General features: G+C 31.9%; 1 protein-coding gene across 1 annotated transcript; it reads left to right on the top strand.

Annotated features, from left to right (window-relative positions):
* The first annotated feature begins 67 nt into the window (after positions 1 to 67).
* Positions 68 to 6,706, top strand: LOC142619989 (alcohol dehydrogenase class-3). The gene is made up of 9 exons (XM_075793414.1): positions 68 to 272; positions 429 to 565; positions 1,673 to 1,719; positions 1,808 to 2,133; positions 3,699 to 3,781; positions 3,857 to 3,932; positions 5,772 to 5,929; positions 6,008 to 6,169; positions 6,373 to 6,706. The coding sequence occupies exons 1-9, from the start codon at positions 239 to 241 to the stop codon at positions 6,487 to 6,489; spliced, it is 1,140 nt and encodes a 379-aa protein (XP_075649529.1). The 5' UTR covers positions 68 to 238; the 3' UTR covers positions 6,490 to 6,706.
* Positions 6,707 to 14,802: the final 8,096 nt, after the last annotated feature.

Here is a 14,802-nt window from a genome sequence, read left to right as displayed (position 1 = left end):
TTTTTATAATTTATTTATTTTTCATGACCGCTATCCTTAAATTAAAAAAAAAAAAAAAAAATCTAATGACCAAAAGCCATCGGGTAAGATCAGAGAGGTGGCTCTATAGTCTATATATAGGGATGTAAAATGCATTATTGCATTTGATGTGTGTGTCCCACTCACTCTCATTTCTAACCTCTAAAATCCCTTCTCTTTTTCTCTGCATTTTGTGCTCTCACAGTCACAGTTTCCTTCCATGGCTACTCAAGGTCAAGTCATCACCTGCAAAGGTACTCTCTCACTCTCTCACTCACACACACTCTATTTTTCTGTTCATTTACATATATGAACATATATTTGAATATATATGAGAAAACCCAGAAATGGGTGTGTGTGATTCTGATTGGTTGATCTGCTTGCATAAACAATAAATAAATAAAAAAAAGCTGCGGTGGCCTGGGAACCCAATAAGCCACTGGTGATAGAGGACGTGCAGGTGGCTCCGCCGCAGGCTGGTGAGGTCCGAATCAAGATCCTCTTCACTGCTCTCTGTCACACTGATGCCTACACTTGGAGTGGCAAGGTATAGTAATACCCACCGTTTTTTTTTTCTCTTAATATGATCATTTTTGTTCAGATTCAAAAATATAATAAGTGGAAATTACTATGTTCATGAACCTCGTGTTAAATTTTGGTACTTTAATGTAAGTTTTGGGCATCTGTGGAGATGCTTTTGTTTGACTGTTTTGCATTGTTTTGTTTTATTTTAATATAAATTCGATAGGATTTGAAACCTATGGTGTCCACTCGAAGATGAATGTCTTTTACCATCATGTCTAGACACCAATTGGTTTCTTTGGTAGGCGGGATTCATATTAGGTACCTTATTTGAAGAAGCGAACTTGCAAAGGTAGACTTTTTCTTTCCCCTAAAAAACAAACAGATCATGGGCTTGCATTTTTTTAGTAAAATTGTGGACATTGCATGGGAATTCAAATAACCCATTTATATTTCATTATAATTGAGCATTGGGAGATTGGCAGAAATGGCAGGCATTGATGTAAAAAATTGTAAGAACTCTTAGGGTGCATTGTACAATGGAACTGAACTCATGCTAGTGGTTGTGGTGAATGGTGATAGCTCTAATTTTTTTTTTTTAATGGCAAAATTTCACATGATGGTTTTGTTCCTTCATTGAGATATGATGAGCCAATCAATTCCATTGTGAAAATGAAGGGTTTAGAGCATATGGAAATTTAGAGCACATTTGTGGAGGGAGCATAGTAATATACTGCCTATTCCTTATGGCTTTGATTGAAAGTAACTTGTATGCATTATCAATTTCTATCTGTGTATCTCCCACATAGATTCAGACATATGCAGACAAGAGAGAGAGACAGAGAGGTGGGAGTTTGGGTTTTTTTAGGTGTTGTGGGGGGGGGGGGGGCGGGGGTGGTTGAGGAGGAGAGGGAGTTGTGTAGCGTAAACTAAATGCTATATGGGTATGTTACCAAACTTTTGTGTGTGTTTTCTGTGCTTCTAGCATTGAGATTATTAACGTCATTGTTTTTGGATGATGTCTTTAGTTTCTTTCTTCTTCTTCTTCTTCCTCTTTCAACTCACTAAAAGAAAAGTAGTTAGTTTCTTATTATCATTTGTTCTGATATGGATTCATGTATTTGTCTTGTAGGACCCTGAAGGTCTCTTCCCATGCATTCTTGGCCATGAGGCTGCTGGGTATGTAAAGTGAACATGTATCATGTCAGATATTAACTTGTTATATTATGTTTTGTGCTGAAAATGGCATTACTTTATTTTGACACAGGATTGTGGAGAGTATTGGGGAAGGTGTAACTGAAGTTCAGCCCGGGGACCATGTTATTCCCTGTTACCAGGCAGAATGTCAAGAATGCAAGTTTTGCAAATCTGGGAAGACAAACCTCTGTGGCAAAGTTCGTTCTGCAACCGGAGTTGGAGTCATGTTGAGTGATCGCAAGAGCCGTTTCTCCGTAAATGGAAAGCCTATCTATCATTTTATGGGAACCTCAACATTTAGCCAGTATACTGTTGTTCATGATGTCAGTGTTGCAAAGATTGATCCTAAAGCTCCTTTGGAGAAAGTATGCCTTCTGGGCTGTGGTGTTCCTACTGGTAAGAATTTACTACACTCATGCCCTCTTTGGAATATCTTAATTTACTTTAAAGTAGTTAATCTTTTGGTTTATTATGATAGTCCTGTTTGATCAGCCCATAAATCCTACATGTTCTCTTCTGATATTACAATAGCTTATGGAGATTTACATTGGGCTTTTGAAGCCTATAACCTTCTGTGGTATAAAAGTATTTTCCTTCCTGCCCTTTAGATAGATTGTCAAACTTCATGCAGAGGAATTTTCATCATCCTGCTCAGCACAATATAACCTCATATCTGTGGAGCTTGTTATGTCAACTCCCCTTTCTCCTTTTTTATATTTCAGCATTAGCGAGTTGATGTTAACAAATCAATAAAATAAACAATGTAATTGGATTCAGTTAGCTCAATTGGTAAAGTCTCTTGTTGTTGAATAAGAGATTTGGGTTTGGCTGAAATTGATAGGTGTTTTGGCTGATATTCTATCTTTTCTATCAAAATAAAAATAAATAAAAAATGTAAAAGCTTTACTATAGATATAAAAGATGATAGCTAGTCACGATCTAAAATATTGGAAAGGTATTGCTATGCTTTCCTTACTATAGATACTTGTCTCTCAGGTCACATTCAACTCCTTTAACTGGCTAAAAGGCCAAAAACCAGTCTTGTTCTTTTTTCTTCTTTCTTTCTTTCTTTCTTTTTTTTTTTAAATTTTTTATTTATAAAATGCTATGCCTTTCTTTATTCATATTTAATTGCATTAAAACCAACTCGTTCATAATTCCATGAAATTTGTACTGTTGATTTAGTAAGAGTTTTAAAACATTCTGTACTTTTGTTTTGCAAGAGTTTTAATTAAAGTACCTTCCACATGAGTGCGTATTACTGGATAAGAATGGATTTAACACAATTATCTGTGAGTATTTTAAGCATGCAGTAACATACTTTTGAATTTGTTATCAACTTATGTTAAGCATTCATTATAGTTTCATTGGTAAATGGAAACCTTCACATATTCTGTTTTCTTTGAAGCTGGCATTGACAAATGTTTTGTTGAGATCTTGTCTATTCAGTATACATTCACATTTCACACGCATGAAACTTATTTGATTCATGCCTTGCTTTCTGATATGTTAATGGTGTTCGCCATCCCTTTTCTTGGCTGCAAACTAGGTATAAAAGACTTATAGACATTAAAATGTGGATGAATCAGTTGAAGACTCTAGTCATGACTTGGTTTTGAAATCCGTTGTGAAATACATCAGTGGTGGAGTTTATGGGCATCATATCCCCCCCCCTCCCCCTCCCCCTCCCCCTCCCCCAACAAAAAAAAAAAACTGTGGAGTTATTAATTATAGATAAAGTTTGGGGCTGTTGGCTGGAATTTTTTTGGGCTTATGTAATCACTCCTTTGGTAAAAGGCTTATATTTATCAACTCTGTTTTGCTATTCATAAGATATATTTGTATGTTGGAATGTGGTATGGTATGAATTATAATGCCATAAAGTAGTTCTCTTTATCCTTTTTTTTTTTTTTCTAAGTAAATTAAATTATATAAGCCACTTATTATGTGTTGTCTTTTAGGTCTTGGAGCTGTTTGGAACACAGCAAAAGTAGAATCAGGGTCAATAGTTGCTATTTTTGGGCTTGGGACTGTTGGTCTTGCGGTAAGTTTTGAGTAGTCATGTTTTTGTACAGCTGATGTATTTTATAAATTATCTATTAAAGTAATTACCGGACAGGTTGCAGAGGGTGCAAAGACAGCTGGTGCTTCACGAATCATTGGCATAGATATAGACAGCAAAAAGTTTGATACAGGTATATCTTGAGTTCTCCCATTTCTGTTTTTTTTTTTTTGGTACCAGATGATATTCTGAGCTGATTCAGTATAAAGTTTCCTAATCCTAACTTCTTTATTGGTATTATCCAACCTGGTATTGAAGTACATAGTTGGTTACAAGTTAATTATCAAAAACAAAGTTGGTTACAAGTTATCATTTGAATGTTGCAATTCTATCTATTTTAATGTAGGGAAAGAAAAAATTGTCATGCCCTTGAGGAGAAATTCTTTCCTAAGAATATTTCTGGGTCCCCACCCTCTACCCTCAAACGGCGAAATAGAGTTACTAGACTACACATCCTACAAACTGCAAAGCCAGTCATGCATCCTGATAAGTTGTAATTCCATGTTGCAAGTCCCCGAAGTTGGTGATCCCAATATATGATGTTTGTTTATCATTGTCGGATAAAAAAGGGGAATTTGGCTAAAACTTTGTAGGAAAAATTCTGATATTTACAGAAGCTAAAGAAAAGAAAAGGAGATAAAAAGACTTTTTATTGAGAAATTTTATGTGTTTGTTCATTCATAAATCACAAAGTGCATCTGGGGACTGCGATACCCGCTCTTTTTATAATATGCTAAGAGGTTCCTATTCTGCCATCTTTCCTTGAAAAGGTATTTGGGGTTTAAGGCACCGAAGCGGGTTCCTATCTTTGTTTGGACTGCAGTATGGGGAAAGATACTCACTGGTGATAATTTGAGGAGAAGAGGTTTTTTCTATTGTAGATCGGTGTTGTATGTGTTGGTATAATGGGTAGACAGTGGATCACTTACTGATTCATTGTGAAAAGGCTTATCACTTGTGGAACAAATAGTTTTTGATCTAGAAATGAGCCCAAATAGAGAGCCAATTAAACCTAGTCCCAACATACCTTGCCAGGTATATGGGTTACTGTCAGTTATTGCTTCCGGCCTTCCGCACCATATCGGTTGGTACAGCCAGAATTTTGCATACCAGCCACAAATCTAGTACACTTACCCATATTGAATTATACTGGTTCAATACTGGGCTTTTTCGGGCACTGAAATGTTGTCATACCAGTACAAATAGTTTTTATTTTTATTTTTTTAAACATACATTTATTTCTGGTGGATGAACTCACTGGAATAGCGGTGCTGGGCCTGCAAGTGGACACACTTCTGATTTATTCTTTTTCCAAGTCGCCCACACCACAGCCCTCATCACTTCTTGTTCTTCTTTTTCTTACTACTCCACATTGTCTTCTTTGCCAGCCCACGCCAAAGCCCTTCATCTCCACTTTTCTTGTTTTGTGAGCCTCTCTTGTTGGTTTGTCTTTCTTTCTTGTTTAGTCCACCACCTTTCTCTTCTTTCTTTATTATTTTTTAGCTAAACGTCCTTTTCTAGTTTCATCACTTGTCGGCCACTTCTTTTCTGCTTAATTGTGCTTCTTCTTTTTTTTCTTTTTTTTTTTTCTTTTTTTTGTTGTCTTTGCATGTCAGTCAATGAGTGAATGAGTTTTTGTAAGTGTGTTTTGTCTTTTGTATAAGTGTATTTCTTAATTAATTTATTCCCACAAAATTAAAACCATCTAACCTGAGAGAAGTAGAAGAAAAAGAGGCCCATGGGCAACTCTCAAGCCCTTCTCCAGAAGGAGTAATATGCAAAGGGAAGGATTATTTGATTATTAAACATGCAGCTTTCAAGTTGTTCTTAATTGCAAAGGGTTGTGAACTCCTAGATAAACTAATAGAGTTGTTTTTGTCATTTTAACTTAGATGGGTCTACCGACCTCAAGGAGGAATTTATGTTTTTATGAGTTCTTGATTATTTGCCTATATTACATTGTGACATGCAGCAAAGAAATTTGGAGTTACTGAATTTGTGAATCCGAAGGACCATGAGAAACCAATTCAGCAGGTTATTGTTGATCTCACTGACGGTGGTGTTGACTACAGTTTTGAGTGCATTGGAAATGTCTCAGTGATGAGGGCGGCTTTGGAGTGCTGCCATAAGGCAAGTATTCTGTGTGAATTTCTGGCTCAAATGGTATGTATATTTATAAAACACTACTGATTTTCCAAAATCTTTCAGGGCTGGGGAACATCAGTTATTGTGGGTGTTGCAGCATCGGGACAGGAAATATCCACCCGTCCTTTTCAGTTGGTGACTGGGCGTGTCTGGAAAGGAACAGCTTTTGGTGGTTTTAAGAGCCGTTCACAAGTTCCTTGGCTTGTGGAAAAGTACTTGAAGAAGGTAACACATTTTGCATGTATTTCTTTAACACTATAGTAAATTATTTAAACCTCAAGGGTAGCACAATCAACTAAGGATCACCCCTCATGAAGCGGAGGTGTTAATATGAATCTTCCTTTCCCCCTCCACTTGTGCCAAAATAACTTATAAAAACACCATAACGAATGCCATGAACTTATCCATCCTCCTTGTTCATATTGCAGGAAATAAAGGTTGATGAGTACATAACTCACAATCTGACTCTTGGAGAGATTAATGAGGCATTTCATTTGATGCATGAAGGGGGATGTCTCCGCTGTGTGCTTAAAGTGCATGAATAAGGTGATCCAAGTGTTCATCGTGAGTTACTTGCGGAGTGGATTTCCTGTTTTGCCTTGCTTTAATGGAAGTAAAAATAAACTGAGTGGTGTGGATGCTATTGACTAGTATAAATGGGTAATGTGAAGAATTCCAGGAGTAAGTCCATTTCTCTATTACTGCCTTTGTCTATTAACTATATTTATGGTTATATGAATGGAAGTCCGGATCTTTCAATCTGGTACTGGTACAGAGCATGCATGAGATACGTGACGCCATGACACGCCAAAATGTCATCTTCTTCTAATGACAAGTGACATCAGAGCAAAATCATCCAGCAGGATTTTTAAAAATAAATAAATAAATTTGAAATGCTATGTACAGTTTAAGAAATATGATAATATTGACTGTTATATTTGAGTTTTCTTCCCAATGAATTCTTGTGCACTCCGGTTTTCATCTAATTGGCATGAATCTCAAATTACTTTCATGCATCTGATAGAGGTCATTAGTGTAAAACTTGAAATTTGGCTAACCGGATAATGTAGTAATTCGCAGAGATAGAAAGAGAGGGTATTGCTGAACAGAACCTTTTACAATGTGGATTTCAAATGACATATTCCATTGTCATTGTATAAGGGTATGTTTGTTTGGAGGTGAAATAGGGTGGATGGAAACTTAGGTGAGAAAATAGGAAAAAAAACTTTTTTGGAGTGTGTTTGGTTGGGTGGAGAGGAAGGAAATATGGAAAATAAATAGTGGGGTTTAGGTGTTTTCTTTTTGGGCCCATCAAAAAATTCTCTCCAAAATGGAGAGAAAACTATGGGGAGAAGCTCACTAATAGGAACTGCCCAAAATGCCCCCCACATTTTTCTTTGCTAACTCTTTTCTTTCTCTTTTTGTTTCAGGTTCACGTTGTTTCATGATTTTTTTTTTCATCCCGCTTTTTTCTTTTTCTTTCTTTTGTTTTTATCACTTTCTTCCATAGTTTATTTTCCTTTTTTTTTTTTTTCCACTGTTACCAACATGCACGTTCACGTTGTTTTGGTTTTTTTTTTTTTTTTAATCTCACTTTTTTCTTTTTCTTTTTCTTTATTTTGTTATTATCACTTTTCTTTCTCTCTTTTTTTTTTTTCACCAGTTTTATGATCTGACTTTTGCCATTAAAATAATAATTTAAAAAAGTGAAATGTCCATACATAATTTTTTAAATAAATAAATGTGTATGAAAAGTTGTATTGCCTTTTGTTATATTTAATAAGGACATAATTGTAAATTTATACCAACTTTATTTTTTATATTTTCCATCTCTCTACTTTTCTATCCTCCTAACCAAACATATATGAGAGAAAATTAAATCTTTTCTATCCGTTCTTCATTTTTTATCCTCCCACTTTTCTACTTCTTCAACCAAACGGATCCTAAGTCATGACACTTCCCCATTATTAATTCAATTCTTGTATTAACGAGTCTTGAGGTTGTCTTAAGTGTTTGTCAACTCAATCAGTATAATTTCTTGTCTTCATACAAGAAACTTGGGATTATTAAATTCATACAAGAAACTTGGGATTATTAAATCCTCTTTGAACCAGGGGAAGAAGAGTTGAAGGGAGATGTTTATCATCCATTGTGTAACTCATATGCCTGAACTCCAACTAATCAGAGACTAAAAAAAACAGGGTTGGGGGGGGGGGGGGGACCGAATTGCAATTTGGATTATGAATCTGATCAATAATTCTTTTACATTATTTATCATTTTATTCCACTCTTTAATTTCTATAAACTACAATTTCTATAAAATAAGCCCCCTTAAGCATATGATGAGATATCATATGGCCTCCTTTACACTTACTTATATTGGTTATAAAAAAAAAAAAATAATCAATAGAAGCCAAATAAAAAATAAAATAAAATAAACAATAGATGTCAAATGTAAAAAGGTAAGTTCGAACCCCCCCCCCCCCTCTAATCTTCTTGGAAAACAAAGAAGGTGCATGAATAAAGTTATAAAAATTAAGTATAGTGTTCACTGTAGATGTAGTAGTAGAGTTTTTGGTAAATTCGAATAACAAGTATAGGCTAATGTCGATTTGGTCTAAAACATTTAGAAATTGATCAAATTAGTCTCTAACGCCAACTTAGGCCCTAAATATTGTTAGCTCAGTTAGTCATTTTTCTTGACTATCTTAGACTCTTAGAGACCAGGTTGAATTTTAGGGACCAAATTGGTCAATTTTGAAATGTTTTAAGATTTGGTTGGCATTAGGCCGAATCTCAAGATATGTTAATGAAATTTACTCTAGAGTTTTCATTGAAAAGCTTTGTAGTGTTTTGAGTGTTTGGCAAATTACAGTGAGAACTGTTTTAACACTTCAGATTTATTAAAAGATGAATAGTAGTGCTGTTTGGTAGCAATTTCTTAAAAATGTTCTAAAAAGCATTGATAAAAAGTTTTTAAGATTGTAAATATAATCTGTTTTTTTACCAAAATTAAAAATGTGTTTGGAACAGTATAGCTCAATTTACTTTTAGAAAATAAGCCCAGGGAACAAAAGCAACCATAACAAACCCTACTCAGCCATTGACTGCAAAACCCAAAGCAACAATGATCCACCCACAACAAAGCCCACGTAAACCCCATCCACAACTAAAACGTGCAAAAAAAATCCAGTCGTCAACAACACCAAAGACGAAAGGCCACCTAGATAAACCCCCTACAGTCTCTGTCGCCTCTCCCATGCCATCAGACGTACACAATTCATGTCGTAATACCCAAAGATGCACGTAAGTTCAGAGCTAAGATTTGGAGTTAGAAGACAGAAGTGTGTGTCTATATATATATATATATATAAAATTTTAAATAATATCCATTTAGCATTAACAAATCATCAATGAAAACAAAGATACAAATTTATTGTTTCTTAATACATTATAATGTTATCATTTATAAAAATAGAACTCGAAATGTTCTTGCTATATTTTTTTATTTTTATTTTGTATTTGATGAGTGCATTTACTGCAGTGTAAGAGTAAGATTATTTTGTTTAAAATTTTTAAAGGGCCATTTTATTTGTTTTTGGTAAAATTAGTTGATTGGGCTTAGTTGTTTTTAGTTTTGCTATTGGTAATTTTTGTTGTTAAACTAATTTTTTTGACTTGTTAATTTTGTTCTAGTTTTTAGATCTATAAAATTTGTAATGGCCTTTAGAAAATGAGACTAATTCTAGTACCACATAAAAAACCACAACATTTACCACAAGTCTATAACTATCTTGCATAGTAGACTGTGACTGGTTGTTTGTCACTTTTATATGAACCTACCACTTTTTTTCTACCATTCTCAATATGCCACATGGACAATTGTAGCAAAATTTTGGACCTAGAATTTTTGTTAAAAAGGTCAGTGATATTGTTAAGGGGCCAACTGTAATTTTATTAACGAAATTGCTAAAATTAGTCCCTATATATATATATTAAGCTAGCAAGGGCCACTGCCTCCTAAAGCCCTGGAATAGCTCCGTCCCTAGATGCACCCATTATTAACCAATCCATTTCTCAGTCCTTGTAATCGGGGATAAAAAGTCATCGCCATTTTGGACTCAGGAGAACATTCGACAACATTAATAAGTACTGTTTGAGAGAGAGGATCAGTGATTGGGAGAGAAAAGAAAGAGAATATAAAAATAAAATAGGAGATAGCAAAAAGAAAATGCAAATTAAAACCGATTCCAAAAATAACAAAATTGTCATTGCGTAGAAATAGCAATGAGGCACGTGCAATGCCACCATTTGTAGATATGATATTTATTTTCAAGTGGGTTGGGTGGCAAGTTTAGTTTTTAAAAACTGCTAAGACCCGATTTATATATATAGTCATTTCTTGTTAATCGATCTCATATCAAATTTCAGTTTTTTTTTTCTAATTAACTTCATGATTTTCATATGTTAATATGGGAAATGTGATATTTTTCCAACATATTTGTAAGCTTACACAGTGACATGGATACACTTGATTTTTTTTTTTTATTTAAGAAAAAGTTAAAAAAAAATACTCACACCATAAGTTTATGTATTATGATATAATAGAAAGTAAACAATTCTAATGATTTTTTTATAATATTTATATTTTTGTTGCAAGTCCTTCAATAGTTTATTAGATTTAAAGGAAATATTTTTTAAATTTACTTGTAAATGATAAAAATAAATAAAAATTAAAGTTTAGTATACAACACAACACAACTAAAACTAACATGCCTAAATTTTCAACCAACTCACCATTTTTGTAGCTTGGTAGGTTGGCGATGGCTTGAAAATTTTCTAATCCACCAATGACAAATTAGTTAAAAAAACTTCCCTCCACCTACCCAATCCAAACTGTGCATACCACTAAATTAGCAACTAAAAGTAGGTTTTGAAGCTATTTTCTGAAAACAAATCTGCACAGAATTTTTTGGACATGATTTTTAAGATTAGATTTTGGGAAACACCCAACCAAACAAGTGTTAATTATTTATATTACTTTCTCAAAAAAAATTATTTTTATTAAATGAGCTTTGGTACCAATCCCATGACCAAGAATCTCTTAGATGCTCTCTTTATTAAAAGCGAGCATATGTGTGTGTATATATGTTAATAGGCAAAACGAAGAGAAAATTTAATTAGATTTTAAATTGAAATTTAATTTAAATTCTAATTTTGCGTCACGTGTCTCATCTAATCTAAATTTTTAAATTTTTTACCAAGTGAATTACTTCAATGTAAGAATTAGATTTTAATTAGAGTTTAATTTAGCGCCACATATCCTATTAATCTAAGTTTTTAATTTTTGTGCTAAATGAGTTAGTTTCATATAGAAAATGAGAAGTCTAATATAAATAAACCATAAAAGACCTAATTATATATTTAAATCTATTTATAAAATTAGAGAAAGAGAAGTTTGAATGATTTTATGTTTATAAGCCTTTTTTTGTATAACTAAAAACAATTCAAATCTATATGTTCTTTAAATAAGAGTCCGAATTCGATAAGGATGGGGTGTAAAACCCATGTTTTACACCATCCAATAATGGATTACTACATTAGCATTTTACTTAAAATTCAATACATCTTACCATACCAAATAACATCTCAATAAATTCTCAATTTAGTTGGATTTATATATGGGTATTAGAATTGATTGGGTGTAGTTGTACTTATTCTTAAATATGTGATAAAATAAAGTGGCATGTTGAGATTGGATAGGTAAAACATGAGTTGTACACCACATCCTTCAGAATTTAATCTCTTTATTATAATATACCATGACTATGTAAAGCCCATTACTAACTAACTAACTATACACACACACACACACACACAAACACACTCACCAAAGTTTAGAGAAAATTCAATTAGAATCCAAATTGGATTTTACTTTTGTTAGCTTTCCATATAAATTAAATTGTTTAGATTTTTGCTGTTTTTTTTTTCTCTGAACTAATTGGCATATTTTTTATATAGTTTCTATTCAAATATTTTGTATGCGTAGATATTGAACGTAACAAACTGTAATTGAGCTGAACGATTCCATGCATCTATCGCCATTTAATTTAGAAGATACTATTTGACCAAATTATTATTTTATTTTGTGTTGTATTTAGTAGAATTTTGCAGACAATAATTGTAAATTGATATTGTATATATAGTATCTAATAGTGATTTTCAAAATAATATATGTAATAGCAATGTAATTAGAAACTTGGCGTAACCAATATCATGAAAATTGCAAAGAAAATCTATTTCAGTACCTCCAAATGTCCTAGTCGAACTATGTCCTATATGTTACTATGTTCTATATATTTAATAACCCAAGCTAATATCAATAACATCACTACAATTCATCATTCTCGTGTGTAAACATGGGTTATATAGTAGTATAATTGATGAACCAACAATGTCTTGCAATGGGCTGATAATAGCAAATTGCATCAATAAATAAATAAACTAATAAATAATGCTAACTCACTAATTAAAATGACAACTCATCTCTTAAAAACCAACTTAGCAAATTTATATATAAATAAAAGGAAAAATTTTGGCTACAAACTTGGTTGTAGTATAGGCTATAACTTTCTTTAAAAAAAATTAATATTATTACATATTTTGAAAATCTAATCATTGGATTGTATGTTATTTACGTTCTTAAAACACATCTCAAATTTTTTGCTAATCAGATGTATTTACTACAAAAACTTGCAATTTAAACAATTGATTTATAACATAACAATTGATCTTTGATTTTCTAAAAAATTTGCATACATGAAGGATGTAAGAAAAAAATGTAATCCAATTAGAGATTTGTCAAAATTCACATCCAGTAAAAAAATATTGAGTAAAGTTGTAGTCTTATGATATAATCAAGTTTGTAACCAAACATTATCCTAAATAGATTTCTTAATTGTAATAACCTAAACTTCTATGAACAAAATTTAGCCTCAAAAATTTCACTAAAAAAAAAAATTTAACATGGCAACATATTTTAAAAATCTAACCGTTCGATTACATATTTTTTATATTCTTAACATATATGATAAATTTCGTGTCAATCAAATCTTATTAACTTTTCGATCCATAAACTTATTTTTTTATACATAATTTTAAAATATAAAAACTTGAAATTTAAAGATTTGATAGAACATAACTATTGGTTTTTGATTTTTTAGAAATTTTCCAAGCATAGATGATATAAGAAGAAATTATAATTTAATTGTGGATTTGTCAAAATTCATATCTAAAAAAAAATATTGAGTGACATTTTAGCCATTGACAACAACTAAGTTTGTAACCAAATTGTGTCCAGCTTCTACCAAGTGACTTATTCTTTAAGATTCTCTTCGTTTTGGCTTACATCTCATCAAAATTTGCATTAAGGTCAAAGTATAAATTCATTGACATAAAAGTCAATAGAATAACTACATATATTAATTCTCTATATGTATGCATTAATTATTTATATAAAAGGAATTTAAATAATTATTTTTATAAATTTTATATAAAACTATTTTATGTAGAATAGTTATTATCCAAATAATAATAATAATAATAATTTTACTATAAACGCTATAGATTAAGGGTAGTCTAATTAAAACTTGAAATTTTTATAAGTAACAAATTAAACTTTTAAGTCAAAATTTTACTATAAATCCTATAGATTAAGGGTAGTCTAATTAAAACTTGAAATTTTTATAGGTAACTAATTAAACTTTTAAGTCAAAATTAGGTAAAACTGTTAAGGGTTTAATTTGCTACATTTCAAAAACTCTAGATTTATTTTGGTACATTTGAAATTATAGGATTTAATTTGGACTAGCCTTAAACTATAAGGTTTAAAGTAAATTTTGTGCTATAATAATTTATTTAGAGTATGTGCTTTTCCTCTTCTTCTTCTTCTTCTTCTTCTTCTTCTTCTTTTTTTTTTTTTTTTTTTTGAGAAAGATGTGTTTTTCCTCATGTTTTCCTACTATGGAAATGTTTCTTAAAAAAAAAGATACTATGGTTTGGTAAGTTTTTAATTACTAATAGGCATTTATTTGGTAAGTTTTTAATTCATTGAAATGTAAAAAATTAATCTAGAAGAATGATTTGGTAAGTTCTTAATTATTAATAGGCATTTATTATGATTGTGGTTTTATATAGAACTTTACATTCTATTATTTAAAGAAAATATGATTTGGTAAGTTTTTGATAGAGAGCTTAAATATAGAATAGAATTTAAAATCAATTAAAAATACTAGCCTTTGAGCATCCGCTCACGCCTGTACTCAGAGGCTCTTCTATTTTTTTGTAAAAAAATTAATAATTTGCATCTATTATAATTTGAGATTACTACATTTTCTAATCACAAAAAAACCTACAAGTGTGATGAGTATTATGCATTTGCAGGTGAAATAATTTTTCATCACACCCCTAGGGTTTTTTGTGATTAAAAAATGTAGTAATTCCAAATTATAATTGATACAAATTATCAACTTTTTTCCAAAAAAAATTGAAGAACCTCTAAGCACACGCGTGAGCGCTTGCTAAGAGGCTAGTACTACTATTTAAGGAGTTTCTCCTGCTTAGATTGGATTTTTTTCCCCAAAATACCCCCACAACCTACGTTTAAGTAAGGACAAAATTTGGTAAAAATGCTTTTTTAACTCCCACGTAAAACACTATCTGACCACTTACTCTCACCTAAAACATTTTCTACAAAATAGGAATTCAAATCTGCTATAATCACTCCTATCAAAATACGGTACTCAGGCATTTTTAAAAGAGAGTTTCTTTCTTTAATCCACTTTTTCTTTATAGCTCTA

The sequence above is a fragment of the Castanea sativa genome, chromosome 12 (genome assembly GCF_040712315.1).
Source record: "Castanea sativa cultivar Marrone di Chiusa Pesio chromosome 12, ASM4071231v1".
Classification (NCBI taxonomy): Eukaryota; Viridiplantae; Streptophyta; class Magnoliopsida; order Fagales; family Fagaceae; genus Castanea; species Castanea sativa.
This window is presented reverse-complemented; position numbering and strand designations above follow the sequence as displayed.